Source organism: Microplitis mediator, chromosome 2, assembly GCF_029852145.1.
Source record: "Microplitis mediator isolate UGA2020A chromosome 2, iyMicMedi2.1, whole genome shotgun sequence".
NCBI lineage: Eukaryota > Metazoa > Arthropoda > Insecta > Hymenoptera > Braconidae > Microplitis > Microplitis mediator.
In genome coordinates this window covers 3,690,075-3,712,226 of record NC_079970.1, presented here as the reverse complement: position 1 = coordinate 3,712,226, position 22,152 = coordinate 3,690,075, and the positions used below count along the sequence as shown (strand labels likewise).

The window sequence follows — 22,152 nt, the reverse complement described above, 5'->3', positions numbered from 1 at the left end:
TGTTGAATTGCCGCCACCGACAAATTCATTTTTATTACACTTTATTTATTTATTTATTTATTTATTTATTTATTTATTTATTATTTTACTGCCGCTTTTTATCTCATCCCTTTTTTATGGCCTTTGAAAACTCTGTAAATTATTTGCGATAGTGCAGGAACTGGATGTTGATATTTGCACCGGAACTATTTGTTTATTTATTTATTTATTAGTTTTTTTAATGAAGATTTTTATTGTATCGATACAATGCTCATTCGATATTTATTTTAATGGAATTTAAATATTAATTAATTTTGAGTCATTTTATTTTATTAGTAGATAAAGTTATTAATGGTCAGACACGCGCGTAAATTTTTTTTTAAACAGATTTTATTTAAATCTAGTCTTTTGCAGAGGATATGGTGCAAATTGCGTTCTAATTATTAATTGATATTTTTTGCTGTCATATTTTTAAAAAAATTTTAATCACATCTGGAAATGTCAGAATTATTTGATGTTTGTACAGAAAATCATAACAACGAAGAAATTAAATTATTGAGTCTTTTACTGCAGAGTAAATAATGTTTTATTTTTAACTTTAATTAAATTTGTAATTGATGTGTATTGGTAGCATGTAAACAATTTTACAGTCCAATAAATAGTAAAAAAGCTTTTATGCACAAACTTCACTCCAATTGAAATAGAATTTTTGTTGGTTTTATTTTTAAATTTATTCTAGAAAGTAATAAAACATTTTTTTTACTCTGAAGAATATTTGAAACTAAACCTTTCAAAATTTTTAAATCTCAATTATTATTTGCAAAGGGAATAAACATTTGAAATTCGTTTTGCTCGTTAGTAATGACTCATAACCTTTGAGTTTGGTTTAATTCAAAGATGTTTACTAAAGAACCAGAATCAAAATGTGGATCTCGCAAAGGAAAAAGACACAAAAGTAATAATTTGAATTAATGAAGTTCAATAAAGGGAATTAATTTTAATGAGAACTCGTTTCCAGTTCAAGAGTCAGGAGGAACAAAGCCGGAAATAGTAGACCAGCTAAAACTAATTGAAGAATTTACCGCAAATCCAAAGGCTTCATTTCGCTACATGGTTTATGCAGTAGATCCCTCGTCTAAGTACTTCACTCCTTACGCATTAAAGTAATTTTTGTTAAAAAATCCCCGTTTATGACGTAAGAATAAACTTTGAAAGCCTTGTCCTTTTAGAGTAGTTCCATACAAACAAATTGACTGTCCGTACATGACTATTAGTGCAAGTGGTGTCACTCAATACAGTTGTGAAGAAATGACTTTCACATCACTCCATCAGTGGGCAAGAGAGTACAACTTTTATTTGGAACTCATGGAAGTGAGAGCCCTCATTCGTCCTCCCTAAAAGCTCTTAAAATCCTTAATAATAAAAGCTCTCAACTTTTATACTTTTTTTCCTCATTACAGCTAAAGACGTTTCGTTTATTTCGTACATGGAAAAGTTTTTATATCTGGCACAAAATAATAAGGCTTAAAAAATTTAATAATGCTAGAAATTTTATCACCAATAATTTATTTATTTGCAATAATATTCTTGCTAATGCTCTGCTGGATATTAGAAAAATGTATAATAATTTTTTGGATTACTCATTTATGGACACAAGTGTCATTGAGAAAATAACACTTTACTATTTTGTTGAACTACAAGTAATTTTTTTTTTTTTTAATAACTACACTGTCAAAAATTAGCGGAGTAAATTGAAGGAGAGTTTAATTTAATATTGAAAATTCCCTTCGAAGTAGAATTGACACCTAAAAAAATTTTATTGTAATGTTAAAACTCCGAACTGAAGTGAATGCAGATTGAAATAAAATCTAGATCACTCCGAAATCACTCAGCTAAAAAATTAAATCCTCTATTTACTCCATATGCAAAGCAATTTTTTTAAAACTCTGGAACTCCGAGTGACAGAGCGAGTTCGGATTGAAATAAAATCCGTGATCACTCCGAAGTGACTCCCAATTTTTTACAGTATCATTAATTGCTAATGAATTTTATTAATGCGTGAACATTTATTTTAAGCTCAAACAACTAGAAAATAGCATGACTGAATTAAATAAATTTAGAAATCTTATAGTAGATATAACTTATGACGCTTGTAATCGATCGCTTAATGAAGCTGGATATACAATTGACGATTCAAATATTACGATTGCTCAAACAGCTTATGGAAAACTAGGAACAGAAGCCTCTAAAATTTACATTAAGAATGAAAATGATTTAAAAATGAGTTTTATTGAACAAACTAATAAACGAGAACACTGTCGACGCCTTTCACGGTTACTACTTAACTTATGATCAATAATTAATAATTAAAAAATATTATTTTTAATTTTTAAACTTCAGTTTCATTCACCTGATTGACTATACGGTAACAAGTTTACTGCGTAACGTGTTGGAAAATACTTATATCGATTTATTAAAAGTGCTGAGGATATACACAAACATACTTCCTCATGAAATACAATTTTCAAACATCCAAATTAATGTCAACAGGGAAAGTGTCAATCATTTTGAATCACCTTTCAAGGTATAAGAGTATTATAATTTTTTTTGTTTTTTGTTTAAAAAAAAAATGATTTAGTATTGAATATTGATTAAATTTTAATGGATATTATTAATAGAACCCGTATTGGGTTGTTGATATTGTGCTGACTGAAGAGGGCGAAATTAAAATGGACCCGTCAGATGATGTGTTTTGGTTCGTAATTGAAAGGATGCAGTCAATGTGGAGAGATAGTCTTGCTGATATGAAACCTCTACTGACAGACCCACGATTTGAATCTTTCACTAAGTAAATTATTTTAAAACTTGAGACGGTGATTTGTGATACGCAATTAAATTAAATTAGTTCATTTTCTAGATAATTAACGTATTAAATTACCAGCTTTAATTTTTAAGACGTGATTTAGGGGATTCTACGTTTTCCGTGGCGTCGCTAAATGACCGTTAATTCTTATAAAATTTTTCAATATCTCGCTTAGTTTTTGAGAAAAATGCGATCTTTTCAAAAAAGTGAAATATTTCATAGATTTTAATATCTTTTATTTTTTTGTATTTTTTTTTCGGAAAGTGTGTTTAAAGATGAAAATTTTGAAAAAAAAACGTCTGAATTAGTCCATTTTTGAAGAAGTTATAGCTATTTGAAAAAAAGTCTTATTTCGTCGAGTTCTACAAGAATTCGCGATCATTTGGTGGCGCCACGGAAACCGCAGACTTCCTGTGATTTATTTTTAAATTTATAAAATTAAATTTTTCAAATATTATTATAATTTACTAATTTTTAAAATAATTAAATGGCAAGAGTGAAAAAAATTAATAATTATTTATTTCCAAAATTTGTTCGTCGAAAAAAAAAGTTATTTTTTATTGGAAAACAAATGTAATTAATCTTTTGAATTTATGAATTAAATTTCAGACCAATAATTAATTTTAAAAGACAAAAAGATTATTTGGGAGGTGAGCCACCATCAATTTCCGACATAATATCCAATAACACGACCATCAAAACCCTTGTTCGCGAGCTAGAAGATCTTCTGGAGTTAAACATCATAGCAGTGCGTCGTTACTGTGAAAGATTTTCTGACGTCGAAGCGTTTTATATCGAAGACAAAAACTTCAATGAAAATGTCATCCTCAGCAACACCGATTGTGACGTTTTCCGTCAGTGGTGCGAGCGTTACAAAAATGAGGAACACGTTATTTTAAACATCACAGACTTACAGCCAGTTAGAATTTTTTTTTTACAACTCAAACGTTTCAAAGAGAAAGCTCTGCTGGCTCCCGTTGAAAAAATGAAGCTCCTGGAAAAAATAATTCCCGAGTAAATCAGATAATCAATAACTGCTTTACCTCAGAAATTAATTAATTTACTAATTAATTGAATTGTTTGTCAAATAGAATAGGAAAAAGTAAAGTCAAGATTCTTGGAAGTGAAGCTTTTGAAGCCTTAAGTTTTTTAGATAACGAGCCTTCGACAACTGAAGACTTTGTTGAGTACATAAGTTTTGTCGATCACGCACAGCAAAAAGTTGATGACATGGAAACAGAAATGAATTATATAAAAGATTTGTATGACATTATTGAAGACTTTGATATTCCGGTTTCTATTGAAGACACAACACAATACACGGTTTGAATATTTTAAATAAAAAAGTCTCGGAAAATAAATCGATAGAAATAAAAGACTGAAAATAATTGCTTTGAATTAGGGGCTGAGTATGCAATTAACGAGCTTGCGATTATCAATCGATAAACGTATAGAGGAACGTGAAAAATTGGTCAGACAGTTTGATGAAAAAGTGGAGAAAGATATCCAAGGATTAATAAATGATATTTCAAATATAAATGACGAAGCAACGGTAAATATAAATAAACGGAAATTGATATAAGATTTTATTTGGTTTGTTTTTATTGAGCAGAAATCCTGGTTGCTGAGAGCTAAAAGTGACGCAAATATTTGTCTGAAAACGTTGGAAAAATTGACGAAAAGATTGGAAGATTGTGCGGAAATGGCTAAGAAATATCAAATGTACCAACGGCAGTTCAAACTCGAAATAACGCGACTTGATATTTTTGATCAGGTGGCAAATCAATTACGCTTACGAACGCTACTGTGGGAGAGTAATGTCTCGTGGTCAGAAGCTCTTGAAAATTGGTACTTCTCAGATTTCAACACTTTAGATGTCGACGAAATGAATAATATGATAATGCGTTACACGAAAAATGTAACTCAGTTAGAAAAAGGTCTCGAGGAAAATGATATTCTGCCGCGGATTAAAAATCAAGTCGAAATATTTTGCGAAAAATTGCCGACCATCAGTTATCTGAAGAATCATAATTTAAAAAAACGTCATTGGTTGAAAATAGAGTCTCTGATGAATCGTAAATTGCAACAGGATGAAACGTTGACGTTGAAGTTAATCGAGGAGTTGGGTGTTTTTGATCACGAGAAGGAATTGATGGAGATTGCTGCTGCCGCGAGCGCCGAGGCGACACTGGAAAATATGTTGGAAAAAATTCAGGACACATGGAAGCACTTGGAGTTCATTGTTCTCGGACACAAAGAATCAAGCGACGTATTTGTATTGGGAAGTCTTGAGGAAGTTCAAGCTGCACTAGACGAAAGTAATATCGCTGTTCAAACTATTGCAGCTTCTCGTCACGTTGCTCCTATTAAAGCGCGACTTGATGAGTGGATTAAACTACTCGAACTTTTTTCAATGACTCTGGTACTTTTCTATTTGATAAAACATAAAATTTTTTTTTTTCGCATTAAAAATACTGAACTGCAATGGATTTAATTTTGTATCAGGACTCTTGGCAATATTGTCAACAACAGTGGCTGTATCTTGAGGCAATATTCTCGGCTCCGGATATTCAACGGCAACTTCCGGTAGAAGCTAAACTATTTATTCAGGTCGACAAATCCTGGAAAGACATAATGAGAAGAGTTGCTAAAGTATTGTATATTTTATGATTTATAAGTACAACAAGTATGAAGATGAATTATTAAATAAGATAAAAAAATATATTTTTAGATGCCTTTAGCGATGGTATTTGCTACTCAGCCGGGACTTTTTGAACAACTTGAAGATAACAATAGAAGTTTAGATGAAATTACTAAATGTCTCGAGGCGTATCTTGATACAAAGCGTATCGCTTTTCCACGTTTTTTCTTTTTATCGAATGATGAACTCCTGGAAATTCTTGCTCAAGTAAATAAACGTTTATTATAGACAAGTAAAAATGAAATTAATCTGTTGCGGACACAAATTTTTTTATATACACGATCAACAGATGTCAGAAGGATGTGAAAACTTTAAACGGAATTTAAATTATCTCTCATAAAATTTATGTCTGCAACTGAATTTTACTTCAGTATAAACTCAATTTGTTTTAATAGTATGTATTTTATTACTTAAATAACTTTAGACACGAAATCCTCACGCGGTTCAAAGACATCTCCAGAAATGTTTCGACGCAATTTATCGCCTGGAATTCGCCTCTGCGGCGCCGGAAAAAAATTCTAGGGCTAAAAAATCTTCGCCTATTTTAACCACCGATATACTGGCCATGATTTCACCTGAGGGAGAGAAAGTGGGTCTTGGAAAAGGCCTAAAAGCTCGGGGAAGCGTCGAAGATTGGCTCGGAAAAGTCGAGGAGTCGATGTTTACGTCACTACGTAGAAAAATGAAATTTGCCATTGGCGATTTAGAGAAACGTAAACGACGTGATTTTATTTATTCCCATCCGTCCCAGATAGTGTTAACTGTCTCCCAAATTAACTGGACCCGCAATGTTCACATTATTCTCGAAGTTGACGAAGACATTAACAAATCTATTAAATCTTTTGAACAAAAATCTTACTCAGTACTTATTTTCACGATAATTAAAATTTAATCACCTCGAAAACAAAAGTAATCATAATTAATTTGATGATTTTCTTACCTCAGGATTTGAATGAATTAGCGAGTATGGTAAGAAATGAACTGCCAACATTGATAAGAGATATTATAATTAATCTCATTACAATAGATGTCCATGCGAGAGATATTGTCACTTCATTAATAGAAAATAATGTCACCTCCAGGTTAAATATTTTATTTTAATTTTAATTAAAAATTTATTTTAACCGTTTCGCAAATTTTCATACTATGAAAAGCAATTTTATTGCTTCGTACTACGACCATTTTACTACTCATTAGCAATAAAATAATCACTAAGTGGCTATTGTTAGTAGTGGGAGTGAAGTAGGATCTTAAGAGTCAGAAGTTCAGTATCAAAACGACCGAACTCCGATAGACTGAAACGTTTGCGGGACGTAAAAGTCTCAAGTTTAAAATTAATTAACTCAATTAATATTTTTAATTAATTTGATTAAATGAAAACAGTTCTAACTTTGAATGGACTAAAAATTTACGGTACTACTGGGATCAAGAATTGGATAATTGCGTTACGAGGATGAGCAGCGCTGAATATTTATACGGTTATGAGTACCTGGGTGCACAGAAAAGACTCGTCATCACTCCTTTGACAGACAAATGTTATTTATGTCTCATGGGTGCACTCCAACTAAATCTAGGCAACCTGAATTATTTACTTTCATTATTATTGAACAAAGAAATATAGTAATAAGCCTACTCATTTATTCAGTGCAAAGTGTATAATTAATTTTTAATTAGGTGGAGCTCCAGCTGGACCTGCAGGAACCGGTAAAACTGAAACGACTAAGGACTTGGCAAAAGCTTTAGCAATTCAGTGTGTCGTTTTCAATTGTTCCGAGGGCTTGGACTACAGGGTAAGCTACTTAAAATATAATTATAAATTATATGTACACAATAATTTTTTTTATATTCAGATGATGGGAAGGTTTTTTTCCGGGCTTGCAACTTCTGGGGCCTGGTGCTGCTTCGATGAATTCAATCGCATTGACATCGAAGTCTTGTCAGTTATTGCGCAACAATTAATTACAATAAGAAATGCAAAAGTTGCTCGCGCTAATGAGTAAATAAAATTTTATCAGATTAATTATGAGAAATTTACGTCTAAATTTAATTTACTTTAATTGGATGACTAGATTTTTATTCGAAGGCCGTAATATTAAATTAGTTATGTCATGCGCCACTTTTATTACCATGAATCCTGGTTATGCAGGACGCACTGAACTGCCAGATAATCTTAAGTCATTATTCCGCCCGATTGCAATGATGGTTCCTGATTACAGTAATAAATAAAATGAAAAAAAAATAAAATAACTCTGATTATTATAATGACTAAATAATATTACAGAACTTATTGCCGAAGTAATTTTGTATTCAGAAGGCTTTGAGTCTTCTAAACAATTGTCCAAAAAAATGACCCTAATGTACACACTGTGCAGTGAACAATTATCACAACAAGATCATTATGACTTTGGAATGAGGTAAATGTTTTTTTTTTTTTATTACTGTTCAATACTTATTTTTTTATTTCGTTGGTACTTTCAGAGCAGTTAAATCTGTTCTAGTAATGGCCGGAAGTCTCAAACGAGAAAACCAAGATAAAAGTGAAGAACTAGTTTTAATAAAAGCTTTACGCGATAGTAATTTACCAAAATTTTTAGCTGATGACGCACAATTATTTCTTGCAATACTCGCAGATCTTTTTCCGAGTACCGAGATACCGCAGGACCACTACGGAATATTTCAGGATACTATTGTTGATGTAATTAAAAATAATCACACATTTTTAAATCCACACCCTATCACACAAAAATTTTTCTTACACAATAACTTTATCGTGACAAAAGAATACTTATTTAATCAAATAACAATACGTTGGTATCAAATTCATTTTGTAAAAACCACATCGTCTTTTTACAGAAAAAAACTAATCAACTTTTCCTGTATGAAATTTGACGTCTAGATATAACACAGAACGAAACCTATTAATTTAACTCTGTAATCTTTAGCTTGTATCGAAACCTTTTAACAACTTCTTCTGAAACTTCAAAGTGACTTTGCTGTAGCGCTTTCCTTGCCATGTTTTCATCGATTCAGTTCCCTATAAACTAAATTTGAGACCTTCGGATAATAATTTATATGACCCACTATTTTAAATAGGTTACCGTAACTAATAGTATTATTTTACAGAGAAGTTATTTTGTCCCTTACCTTACGAATTCAATTTGTTCTGTCAATAATTTTACATATACTATCACAACCAATATTATTTATTCCGACAATCAATGTTCGTAATAATACCATTATTCTGTCTCCATTTGCTACACATTAGAAAATTCCTCATAATTGTGTTAAAAATTTTGATGTTTAATATTTAACGCAACTAATCGATTCATTATCGTATCAACAAAATTTATTCTCTTATAAGAGAATACACGTAGAGAATTTTTGAGTAACAATTACCCATAAAATTTGGTACTATAAGGACATCTAGCCAGTAACTAAATTTTTACCATGTTAGTAGAAATTGCACTTCATTTACATGTTATCAAGTAGTATATTTTACAATGCGTATGGGAAAAATTTACATATTTTCCATATGCCCTCACAGTATCATATTTTTTGGGTAATTTTTACTAAAAATTTCTCTGCGTATACGATAACGAAATCATTATTTATGATAACAAAACTCTTCTCTACCATAATTTTCAAAATTTAGATAATGAAAGCTGGTGACTTACAACCAGAAATGTCTTCAGTCATCAAAACAATTCAATTACACGAAACGATACGTGTAAGACACGGGGTAATGTTAGTTGGACCAACCGGTGCTGGAAAAACAACAATTCTTAAAGTAAAATATATATATCATTATATATACATGTTACATTGATGAATCAAAACTAATAAATAATAAAAACAATTTTTATTAAAGACGCTAAGTAACACATACACAAATCTTGCTGATAAACAAATACCAGGACCATTAAATAAACGCGTTAATATGTACACAATTAATCCCAAAGCAATAACTATGAGTGAATTATACGGCGAAGTGGATATTTACTCAAACGAATGGCATGACGGTCTCCTCGGTGCAATAATTCGCAAAGCGTGTTCATCGGAAACGGACGATCATCAGTGGATTGTCTGCGATGGCCCCGTAGACGCTTTATGGATCGAAAACATGAATACTGTTCTCGACGACAACAAAATGCTCTGTCTCGCAAATTCAGAGCGTATCAAATTTACACCATACGTTCGTATGATTTTCGAAGTTATGGATTTGTGTCAAGCGTCCCCGGCTACAGTCAGTCGCTGTGGAATGGTGTACGTTGATCCTTTGGAGCTCGGCTGGATGCCTTACGTCAAGACTTGGTTAATTAAATTAAAGAGTATGTTTAAGGAATCACTTGCTAGTGTGATAGTGGATGTTATTTATAAACTGTTCGATCAATATGTTGATGATGGGTTGACTTTTTTAAAAAAAAATTGCGACTGTGCTATTGCTCAAGTCAGTAGAATTCTTTATTGTTTGAGTTTTAATTATTATGACTCTTATTTTTTTTTTCTTGTTGTTGAACTGTTTTTATTTAATTAATTCAGGTCGATATAAGTAAAGTGAATACGGTATGCACTCTATTGGAAAGTATTCTCCTCGAACCAGACAGCGTGAATAAAATTGTTGATAAATCACGACTAACGACATTTGTCACTCAGTCTTTCGTTTTCTCATACATCTGGGGTATCGGAGGGAATGTTATTGATTCTTCACGCGAAGCTTTCGAGCTTTTTGTGACCCACCAACTGGAACAAAATTCAAGCGCAAGGTATTCGTGTATAAATAAAACTAAGCACTAAATTTTCTTCTTCAAATAAATCACCAGAAAAAAAAAGTGTGATATTAAATTTTTTTACAGACTCCCTGTGGCCGGAGATCTCTGGAATCTTTTTATGAACACACATAAACAGCGGATGGATATATGGTTAAAAATAATGCCCGCATTCGATTATAATCCGGATACACCGTTTTTTGATATTCTTGTGCCAACTATCGACACCGTGCGATTTGGATTCATTATTAAAAAAATAATAAATGCTAATAAATCTGTGTTCATTACTGGCGCAACTGGTTCGGAATAAACAGTAGTAATTAAATGAAAATAATCAATGGTGAAAAAATGAAACTTTATTTTTAGGTGTTGGAAAATCAGTAATAATGAAAGGTGTGCTAAATAATCTGCGAGAATCTGAACTATGGTCACCAGTGACACTAAATTTATCTGGTCAGACAACAAGTAAACAAACACAGGACATTTTCGAGTTTAAATTAGAAAAAAAGAAGCGTTTTTTACTCGGCGCACCAGTTGGAAAACGTGTATGCGTATTTGTAGACGATGTTAACATGCCACGGTTGGATACTTATGGATCACAACCGCCTATCGAACTTCTTCGACAAGTCTTAGACTTCAGTGGCTTCTATGATCGAAAAAAACTTATTTGGAAGTCGATCGAAGACGTGGTATTGACGGCAGCTTGTGCGCCTCCTGGAGGCGGGAGAAATCCTCTTAGCAAGCGGTTTATCCGTCACTTTGCCATGCTTATGATCCCCATACCTGCCGAGGCTTCTTTGCAAACAATTTTCCGGTAAAAAAAAACATCCTTAAATTTTCATAAGCTACTAAAAATAAAAATTTGAAAACGGTTGACCCCGTGGGCTGACCCCAAAACTTCCCGCTGTTTTTGAGACCATTAGCCACTTCTCAGACAAACAGACGATTGATAGAAAACTTCCTAGGTTTTGAAAACGTTAAGATCTGATGACAACTCGATTTTCGAAAATCAGACCGAAACCAATAACTTCCCTTTTTTTGAAAATTTTCGATTTTCACATTAAGAAGTAAAAAAGAAAAATTAATGATTGTTTTAAATTGTTTAGAGCAATAGTGAGAGGATTTTTGAATCACAAATCGTTTCCCCAATCTGTTGTGGATATCGGCGATGAAATAGTAAATGCAACAGTTGAAATATACGATCGTATTGCCACAGATTTACTACCGACTCCCGGAAAAAGCCATTATATTTTTAATCTTCGGGATTTGTCGAAGTGTGTACAAGGAATCATGCAGTCAGACCCAGTGTCCACTCGCGACGCCAGACAAATGACGAGACTCTTTTATCACGAATGCCTACGGATTTTTCACGATCGTCTGGTTGATAATATCGACAAAAGTTACTTTTATAGATTGCTCACTCAAACATGCTCGAGTTTCTTTGCCGAACAAGTTATTCCTCTGTCCGACGATATTATTGATTCACCGCCGGCACTTTTCTTTGGGGACTTTATGAAATTCGGTACTCCCAGAGCTTTGAGAATTTACGAGGAAGTTACTGATGTTGAAAAAATAAAATCCGTTCTTCAGGTTTAGTTCAAATTAAATATCATCCTTGAACTATTTATTTTAAAAAAGTCCATTAATTAATTAAATGCAAAGATATTTAATACAAAGAAGGTATTGATTTTAAAATATCTTAGGATTATCTAGATGATTATTGTCTCGCAACGAAAAAAGACTTGAAGCTCATATTTTTTCTACACGCCATCGAGCATTTGTTCAGAGTAGCAAGAATCTTAAGATCAGAACGAGGTCATGGATTACTTGTTGGTGTAGGTGGCATGGGTAAACAGAGTTTAACTAAATTAGCATCTCATCTCAATGGATATCCGTAAGTTTATTACATGAAGTTTGATTATATAATTAATTACATATTTCACGTGACAGTTTATGTCAATGACTATGATTATCAATAAGATATTCCATCAGATATTTAATGATATCATAAATACGTAAGACAAAAATTTCCTCAAATTTAAAACTCAAAAATCTCGTCTCGAGCTCGAGATCCCCAATCAATTAAAATATTTGAATCCTGTCTCTGATTTTTCAAATATAGTTGATAATTAACGACATTAAAATTACAGTAACTTATTACTATAGACTTTTAATCTTCTGTTCAATAAATTTTATGACTTTTTTTTATTAAAGATGTTGGCAAATTGAAATAAGTCGTGGATATGATATAGATTCTTGGCATACAGATCTACGTAATTTTTATTTTAAACCCGGAGCTTTTGCTGAAGATGCGACATTCCTTTTTACAGATACTCAGATTGTTACGGAAGAATTTATCGAAGATATTAACAATACATTAAACTCTGGTTTTATAAAACTTCACTTTAATTAATAATAATTATAATTAGGACCAAGATTTTTACTTTTATTTAAAAATAACAATTAATAATTAATGCTGTCAAATTTTGGAATTACAGTGGAAATATTGGCCGAATAAAAAAATTTTTCAGATAAAAGTTGTAGGAAATTTTATTTTCTAGAGAAAATGTCTCTTATGATTTTTTTATACGACCGATATTTTCACCGTAATTTCAAAATTAAGATTTTTATAATTAACAAAAATTTGAATAATTCATTATGAATCTCAATTTTGGAATTACGGTGAAAATATTGGTCGTATAAAAAAATCATAAAAGACATTTATTTTATAAAAATAAATTTCCTACAACTTTTGTTTGAAAAGTTTTTTTATAAGACCGATATTTTCGTCGTAATATTAAACATTTGAACCATTCATTTCGAAGTTAAGGCAAAAATCTTGTCCCTAATTATAATAAATAATGAATGTAATTTAAATTGAAAATTATTAGGTGAAGTGCCAAATTTATTTGAATCTGATGAACTAGAAAAAATAATAATTGCCACGAGACCAGCAGCTAAAGAAGCCGGAATATCTGAAGAAAATCGTGAGGAAATTTACAATCTGTTTGTTAGCCGAGTAAGGAATCATCTTCACGTCGTGCTTTGCATGAGTCCAGCTGGTGATGCATTTCGGTAAGTCTCAGCTATGAATTACGTATTCATATATATATAGAGAGAGAAATTGTGGTATGGAAATCGATGAATAGTGTTCTAAATATTATATCCAAGACGTCGATGTCGCATGTTCCCGTCGCTGGTCAATTGCTGCACAATCGATTGGTTTACCAAGTGGCCTGACGAAGCCCTTCTCTCGGTTGCTAAAATTTCAATCATGCCAAATATCACCCAAGATATTCAGCTAGCTTCTTCTTTAGCTTCTATTTGTGTACTAATGCATCAAGTATTAAAAATTTTACTTGTCTAGTTATTTATTGTTTTTTTTAAATAATTTAATTAAAAATTTTCAAAATAGACAACTGATAAAATGACTGAGAGATACTTCATTGAAATGCGACGTCGATACTACACAACACCGAGTAGTTATCTTGAATTATTGACGTTATATTCAATGACATTGAAACGTAAGACGGATGAAATAATGTCATTAAAAATAAAAATTGAAAATGGATTGAATGTAAATTATTTATTTACTTTTTATTTTTTTAATGTTTTACGTGAAAGTTTATTGATTTTTTTTTATTTATACGGGTAGAAATTAAATGAAACAAGAGCTACAGTAGCTGTAATGAAGAACGAAATAATATTACTGACACCAGAATTGAAAACAAGCCGTGAAGAAGTAGAGAAACTCATGAAAGTCGTGACAAAACAACAAACTGAGTGTGATAAAGTTCGAAACGTCGTTGCTGCTGATGAAGCTGTTGCCAAAGTATCGTAAAACTTTTTTTTATTCATTTAACAACTAATTAAATGTAAAAGTGTAATGTTTTGAGAAAAACAGATTAGAAAATTTAATTACGATTATTTAAAAATAATGTATCTGAAGATCGGAAAGATTTTCGCGGAACGAAAATAAGAAAAAAGAAATGAAAAGTAAAAAATCTACTGGATCTAGATTTCGGAAATGTTTCGTACGTCACCCGAAAATTACAGGCCACTCCCAACTATCCCTAAATTCGCCTTTAGACACAAATTTCATGGATTATTTTCATTTTCGTTGCGTGAAAAACGTTCCGATCTTCAGGGACATTAAAAATTAATGAATATTTTTTTTTAATAATCAGATGAAAGCCGATGAAATGGCAATTTTAGAAATCGAGGCGCGCAAGGACCTGGAAGCTGCGATACCGGCATTAGAGGAAGCGCAAAAAGCTCTTCAGTCTCTTAATAAAAGTGACATTAACGAAATTAAAGTTTTTAATAAGCCACCTCATCTTGTGCGTTACGTTATGGAGGCAGTTTGCTTGCTTCTTGGTGAAAAGTATGTCACTATTATTAATTAATAATTCATCCTTACGCTATTAATTATCTTGAAGTGAAAATAAAAACCGAATTTTCTAAATTACCTTAAGAACCGATTGGCCAACCGCGAAATTAATACTCTCAGATGTACGTTTTCTCGATCGCTTGATTAATTTTCCAAAGGATAATATCGATGATAAATTATTGAAAAAATTACAAAGTTATTTAAATAACCCAGAGTTTGTCCCTAATGCTGTCGCTAAACAAAGTAAGGTCTGCAAATCAATTTGCATTTGGGTACGAGCGATTGACGGCTATGCTAAAGTATTTCGTGTCGTCGAACCAAAACGTATCAAGTAATTAATTAATTAATTAATTTTTGAAATGGAATTGAGTTTGAGATAATTTTAAATAAAATATTCAGATTGAAAGAAGCGCAAGAAGAGTTGCAGGCAATCAATGAACTAGTTACGCAGAAGCAAAAACAATTAAATGAAGTCGTTAAGAAAATAGAAAGACTAGAGAAACAATACGACAAGGCAGTTAAACATCTAGATCATTTAGAGTCGACGATAACGTTGAATGAATCGCGATTAAATAGATCCGGCCGCTTAATCGCGGCTTTATCTGATGGGCAAGAATTATGGCAAGACATGACACGTGGATTTGATGCTAAAATAAACAATCTTATGGGCGATTGTCTTGTGATTGCTGGTGCGTTGGCTTATTTCGGTGCATTCACGCAATTTTATCGACAAGAATTGCTTCGCGTTTGGTTGAAAGCGATCGAAAATGAGGGAATTGATATTACGAGTAATTTTAATCTTGTTGCGAGTTTAATTAGTCCGTATAAAATATGCACGTGGAATATTTTTGGACTACCGAAAGACAATGTGAGCACTGAAAACGCTTTGCTGGTTACTCAAACACGTCGCTGGCCTCTACTGATTGACCCACAAGAGCAGGTGAATTTAAATTAAATATTGATACTGTGATATCACATTTATTATATATATTGTATGCCTTTGTTCTCAAGGGCTATCGCTGGATACGAAATATGGAATTGGAGAATGATATAAAGATAAGTGAAATGAATAATCCAAATTTGATGAGAATTATTGAGAATTGTATCAGACTTGGATTACCGGTTATGATTTATAATGTACAGGAAACTCTTGATCCTAGTTTAGAACCCATTTTACTTCAGCAAATATTTATGCAGGTATCTTGTTTTTTTGAACTTTTATCTTTCAAAGTTAAGCAAAAACTGCTCACTTTTAGAGTAATGGAAAAATACTTCCTTTCACGTGTTTGTATAGAATTCTTTTTCAATACAAAAATCTTCACATATAATATACATCAAATTTTATTTTAAAACAAAAAAAAAAATTTTATCACCACGTGTCTAAATCTCTATTTTCTAATCTTTCGATATACTTTTGTTGGAACGAATAACTTTATATATTTTTTTTTTCAATCGAAAAAAAAGTCTTATGAGAAACTTTGGGTCATATATTTTTTTTTATTCTGATAAAAAATAAAATACTCCAAAAACGTTTATAAAAAAATGTTAAAATGTTTAATTAAATTTACTATCAAAGATTTAAAAATTATTTTCATACAAAACCGGAAGTTTCTAATTATTAAAGTCAATTTTATTGGTTTTAAATTTCATTTACGAAATAAAATCAAAACTAATTTGTAGATTGATGAGTTACTGATTAAATTTATATTTTTTTAAATATATATGAAAGTATATCAGATTGCAATAATTTTAAAATTTTGAAATGTCAATTTTTTTCATTTAAATTTATTACTTTTTTTTTTTTTAAGGAAGGGCGAATGATAATAAGAATAAATAATACTGACATTGAGTATGAAAAAGGTTTCAAGTTATATATAACAACAAAACTTTCAAATCCGCATTATTTGCCAGAAGTTTGTATTAAAGTAACACTCGTTAACTTTACGGTAACACCATCTGGTCTTGAAGATCAATTACTTGCGTAAGAATTAATAACTTGGGTGTTTTAAAATTTTTATAAGAAATTTAAATAAATAGTTGGTGTAGTTTATAAAATAATAAAACTGAGTGGTTTATGATACTTAAATTTATCTTATTCAGCGAAGTTGTAAAACTAGAGAGGCCGGATTTAGAGAAGCAACGCGAAGAATTAGTTGGGAAGATAAATCACGACAGTATACAGTTGGAAAAAATAGAAGAAAAAATTCTGTCGATGTTATCCGGCACGCAGGGCAATATTTTGGACAATGAAGAATTAGTCGAGAGCTTGAATAATAGCAAAGAGACATCTGCTATTATAACAAGTCGGCTTGTTGAGTCTGAAAAAACAGAAGCTAAGATAATAATAGCACGTGAAAAGTATCGTTCAGTTGCGACACAAGGATTTATTTTATTTTTTGTCATTGCCAGTCTCGCTGAAATAGATCCTATGTATCAATACTCGCTTAAATATTTCAAGCATGTAATTAAATTAATAACCAAACACTTTCTTAATTAATTGCTTCATACCCTGGTAAAAAAATTGAAATCCGATTGACTTTAATTGAAATAAATTTAAAATAACATCAGAAATTTCCAATTAAATCTCATCAAATTTTAATTGAATTTTTTAACCAGCACGTAAAAAAAAACTACACGAAGAAAAATATTGGCTCAAAACCTACGAATTTTTATTATGTTGTCGACCAAACTTGAAACAGGAAGTGAAGCATCCAAAAAGTTATTATGCTCTTATAAAAAATTATTATGCTGCATAACAATTATTATAATGTATAAAAGTAATTGTTATTAAAACTTATCGATAAGTTTCTCGCGCGTAGTAAGTATTGTGATACAGCATAATAATTTTTCGTATGAGCATAATCATTTTTTGGATGCTTCACTCCCTGTTTCAAGTTTGGTCCACGGCATCATAAAAACTGGTAGGTTTCGAGCCAACATTTCTCTCCGTGTAAGTCTGAAAATTTTCCGTATGAAAAATTTCCAAATTTTAATAAAATTTAAACTCAGTTAAATTTTTTAGTAACTTTGAAAAATATAAAACTAGAAACTAAAGGCAATTTATGATTTTTGGAAATTTTTTTTCCAATTTTTCTGATACAGTCGGACCTCGCTATAAGACTATCATTCTTTTTTATAAACCAAGTATCGCGATAGTTTGAGAGATAAACTAATAGTCTTATAACGAGGTCCTACTGTACTTAAAAAAATTAAAGAAAAAGTTAGTAAAAAGACATCAGTTTTAATTTTTTAGTCTTCAAAAATGCCGTTTTGTTTCAAACTTAAATTTAATTCGAATTTATTTCAAATTCTCAAGGAAAATTTTCAAACTTAATTTTTTTTGTACGAAGGAAACTATTAATTAATATCAAATATTTAGGTATTTAATCATGCAATTGAAATGAGTGAAAAAAATCAAGACATCAATAAACGTCTGTCTATTCTTCATGATAGAATAACTTTAGTAATTTATTTAAATATTTCACGAGGGCTTTTCGAAAGGCACAAAATAATTCTAGCTCTTATGATTGACGTGGCAATGCGCATTAATAATAAAACAATTGCTCAAACACAGTGGAATTTTATTTTACGTGGCCCAGGATCAATTGAAGTGGTAAAAAAATAAGAAATTATTATAAATTTTTAAAATAAATATTCAATATCATTAATTTCTAAATTATCAGAATAAAAAACCCGAGCAGCTGAGTGACTTGGCTTGGAAATCAATAAATTATCTTGATAAAAACTTTACAGTATTCAATGGAATACTCGACGATGCATTTAAAAAAATAACATTAACACTTGGAGACGTCGAAGAAGTATTTTCATAAATTTTAAATATAAAATTTATAAACGAATAATTGCAGGAGACTTTAATTATATTTATATTTTTAATGAATATTTTTTATATTCATTTGAATACAGGAAATTAATGTAGACCGAAAAAATGATATAAAAGCAACGAAAGATTGGAATATCTTGCTAAGCGATATTGAGAAACTGATGCTGGTAAAATCCTTGAAAGAAGAAAAGCTATTAATTTTAATAACATCCCTAGTAAATAAAGATCTCGGCAAAAAATTTATCGAATCGTCTATTGTAACATTACCCGACACGTAAATATTTTTTTTATTAATAACTTAGGATTTACACACACGTGTATAAAAGGTATACAAGAAAATCGAAAGCATACACGCGATGGGTAAACGTTATTTATAAAACTATTAATAAATTAAGTCCATTAACAAATTTAATGCACATAAAATTAATATCAGAGGTCAAGTTTTTGTTTTATTCATTAAATCACCTTGAATAAATTTAGTCTTATTTTTTTTATAGGTATCAAGATACTTCATACAATACTCCTCTAATATTTATACTGAGCACGGGTTGCGATCCGTTCGGATCATTTATTAAGTTTGCCGGGGAAATGGGATTTATTGATAAGTACAGTTCAATATCGTTGGGTCAGGGACAAGGACCAATCGCCGAAAGACTTATAAAAGACGGCTGTACAAAAGGACATTGGATTTTTTTACAAAATTGTCACTTGGCGAGGTCGTGGATGCCAACGCTCGAAAGATTAGTCACTGAAATAACAGAAGACAGCGTTAAAGTCCATGGAGACTTTCGACTTTTTTTAAGCTCTATGCCCAGCGCAGCTTTTCCTATTTCTATACTTGAGAACGCTGTTAAAATTACCAATGAACCGCCCAAAGGCTTGAAAGCTAATATTAAACGAATGCTTTTTGATATGAATCAAGAGTTTTTTGAACAGAATGGTCTTTATTTTTGCGATTATTTATTTAATTTTGTTCGAGTTAAAGTATGGTTAAGGATTTAAAATTAATTGTAGATGACAAGTGGCGTGTTATGATATTTGGAATATGTTTTTTTCATTCAATTATACAGGAGAGAAAAAAATACGGACCGTTAGGTTGGAATATTTTATACGAATTCACGGATAACGACCGCGAATGTTGTCTATCGAATTTAAAAATATTTACAGAGGATGAATTAATTCCTTGGAATGCATTGATTTATACTACTGGTTTGCTAATAAAATTATAAATAGAAAAATTTACATTTTTGTTAAAATATTCATTGAATTCATTTTCATACTTTTTTATTTTTTATTCTATTTGCTTTAGGTGAAATTACGTACGGAGGAAGAATTACAGATAACTGGGATTTGCGATGTTTAAAAACTATTCTAGAAAATTTTTTCTCGCCCCAGATATTTGAGAAAGGTAAACTAAAAAAATTCAACGTATATTTTTGTTTCAACAATTTTAATTAAATAAAATTATTTTTTTTTTTTTTGTTACTAAAAATTTGAATTTATTTCTTACTCTCAATTAATTAATAAATTAATTAATTATAATGAAGATTATATTTATTCACCGTCTGGAATTTACTATTGCCCGAGATTAAAATCGTTGGAAGAGTATAAGAATTTTATTGAAACGTTTCCTCTAATTGATGAGCCGGAAATTTTCGGTATGCATGAAAACGCAAACATAACTTACCAGGTATATATTTAAGTTATTTATATAATTTGAAACTAAGTTAACTAATAAATAACTGATAACTCATGTGAATTATTTCAGTTAAATGAATCACAGGTTGTTATAAACACAATAGCTCAAATTCAACCGACGATTGATGTGAACACTGAAAGTAAATCAAACTCCGAAATAGTTTACGATTCTGCACAAACAATTATGAACTGTATCGAACTTGAAATAGATTTAGATAAATGCAACCAAATCCACTACAAAGTAACTATAGATTTATATGCAATTTTATTTAGATAAAGTAACAGTAATGAAAGTATCTAAAAAACGGTTTCAAAACTTCCCGCCGTTTTCGAGCTCAGAGTTTAAAAACATTATTACTTGTCGATTTTTTAACTTTTCGAGCTGAGAAAGCTCTTGGACCGAAAAAACATACATTTTACTGAACAAAATAGTATATTACACACCTAGGGAAGAAAGTAGGACATTCCAATCCACGTGTTTGCTACTTTTGCTTTCGGCTCATGTAGGCAATTATAAACTACGACCCCAAAGAATGAAAGAATTCCAGCATATTGATGTACAGTAAAAGATAAATTTTTTTTCCACAAGTCAGTGAGTCCTTTTTTTCTGTAGATTTTCTTAGAACCTCAAAACGAGATCTGATGAAAACAGAATTTTCGAAAATCGGACTGAAACTAATAACTTCCCTTTTTTTTTTTTAATCTTCAATTTTCATAGCGGAAAGTTAAAAATATTCAACTAATTAATTATTGATTAGTTAATTAATATTTTAGAGGGATTCAGCTGGACGACTTCCTTCATTAACGACAGTCTTATTGCATGAAGTCGACAGATACAATAAATTATTAACAAATATTCATGCATCAATGGAAAATTTACAACGAGCTATCAAAGGATTCGTTGTTATGTCCGAGGAATTGGAAAATATTTTTAATTCGTTACTAAATAATCAAGTGAATATTTAATAATTACAATTAATTAATTAAATAAATAATTAAATTTTATCATTCCTAGGTCCCTAAAGTGTGGCATGATCTCAACGTTTATCCATCACTTAAATCTCTAAGTAGTTGGGTAAGAGATCTTAAGCTTCGGACAGATTTTATAAAAGTAAATATCCAATAAATAAATTCCTTTGAACTCGAGTATTTTATTAAATAAAAATTCATTATCTCCTTTACAATTATATTTAAATTTTGATATTAGACCTGGTTAATAAATCAGCAACCGGTTTCTTACTGGATATCAGGGCTTTCATTTCCCCAAGGATTCATTACTGCGGTATTGCAAACTCATGCAAGGAAATATAATATTCCAATTGATCATCTTAAGCTTGATTACAGTGTAACTAAAGTATTTTTATATCAAGATGAAATACAAACTGCCCATTCAATTAATCAAGAGGTTTGTTTTACAAAAAATTGTCTAATTAATAAATGAATAAATAAATAAATCCATAATTAATTTAAAGGATAATTTGTTCTATAAAAATTTATCGATACCAAACGATGGAGTTTTAATTCACGGTTTGTATTTTGATGCAGCCAAGTGGGATATTAATTCAATGCTTCTCGCTGATGCTTCACTAGGTAAATTATTAATTGTTATGCATTAATTACTCAATAAAACAATCAATCATTTATAATTTATACAATTATTGATATAAATAAATAATGAACAGGTGAAATGAATCCCCCACTACCAGTAATGCATGTGATACCCGTATTAACTCATCCGGAAAATGATCCTCGATATGTATGTCCACTTTACAAAACTGCTATTCGTGCTGGAGTTTTATCAACTACTGGACACAGTACTAATTTTGTAACTCCTATTTTATTACCATCGTCTCAGAAAAATTCTTATTGGATTCTCAAGGGCACTGCGCTTTTGATACAAATCACCGATTAATT

General features: G+C 30.8%; 1 protein-coding gene across 1 annotated transcript; it reads left to right on the top strand.

The window, feature by feature from the left end:
• Nucleotides 1-861: 861 nt before the first annotated feature.
• LOC130663098 (dynein axonemal heavy chain 6) lies at nucleotides 862-22,150 on the top strand. The gene is made up of 52 exons (XM_057462169.1): nucleotides 862-934; nucleotides 998-1,142; nucleotides 1,209-1,350; nucleotides 1,440-1,679; nucleotides 2,056-2,312; nucleotides 2,380-2,563; nucleotides 2,658-2,827; nucleotides 3,452-3,856; nucleotides 3,934-4,165; nucleotides 4,245-4,394; nucleotides 4,455-5,264; nucleotides 5,348-5,494; nucleotides 5,574-5,750; nucleotides 5,968-6,405; nucleotides 6,489-6,625; nucleotides 6,927-7,117; nucleotides 7,218-7,333; nucleotides 7,394-7,539; nucleotides 7,613-7,758; nucleotides 7,825-7,957; nucleotides 8,022-8,238; nucleotides 9,196-9,330; nucleotides 9,412-9,990; nucleotides 10,083-10,306; nucleotides 10,397-10,608; nucleotides 10,676-11,123; nucleotides 11,416-11,899; nucleotides 12,013-12,203; nucleotides 12,524-12,696; nucleotides 13,201-13,384; nucleotides 13,481-13,652; nucleotides 13,725-13,886; nucleotides 13,965-14,141; nucleotides 14,497-14,693; nucleotides 14,785-15,030; nucleotides 15,099-15,639; nucleotides 15,711-15,896; nucleotides 16,508-16,680; nucleotides 16,800-17,160; nucleotides 18,079-18,312; nucleotides 18,383-18,517; nucleotides 18,624-18,814; nucleotides 19,038-19,480; nucleotides 19,555-19,749; nucleotides 19,850-19,948; nucleotides 20,088-20,230; nucleotides 20,309-20,479; nucleotides 21,013-21,192; nucleotides 21,254-21,349; nucleotides 21,446-21,643; nucleotides 21,711-21,828; nucleotides 21,921-22,150. The coding sequence occupies exons 1-52, from the start codon at nucleotides 877-879 to the stop codon at nucleotides 22,148-22,150; spliced, it is 11,919 nt and encodes a 3,972-aa protein (XP_057318152.1). The 5' UTR covers nucleotides 862-876.
• The last annotated feature ends 2 nt before the right edge of the window (nucleotides 22,151-22,152 follow it).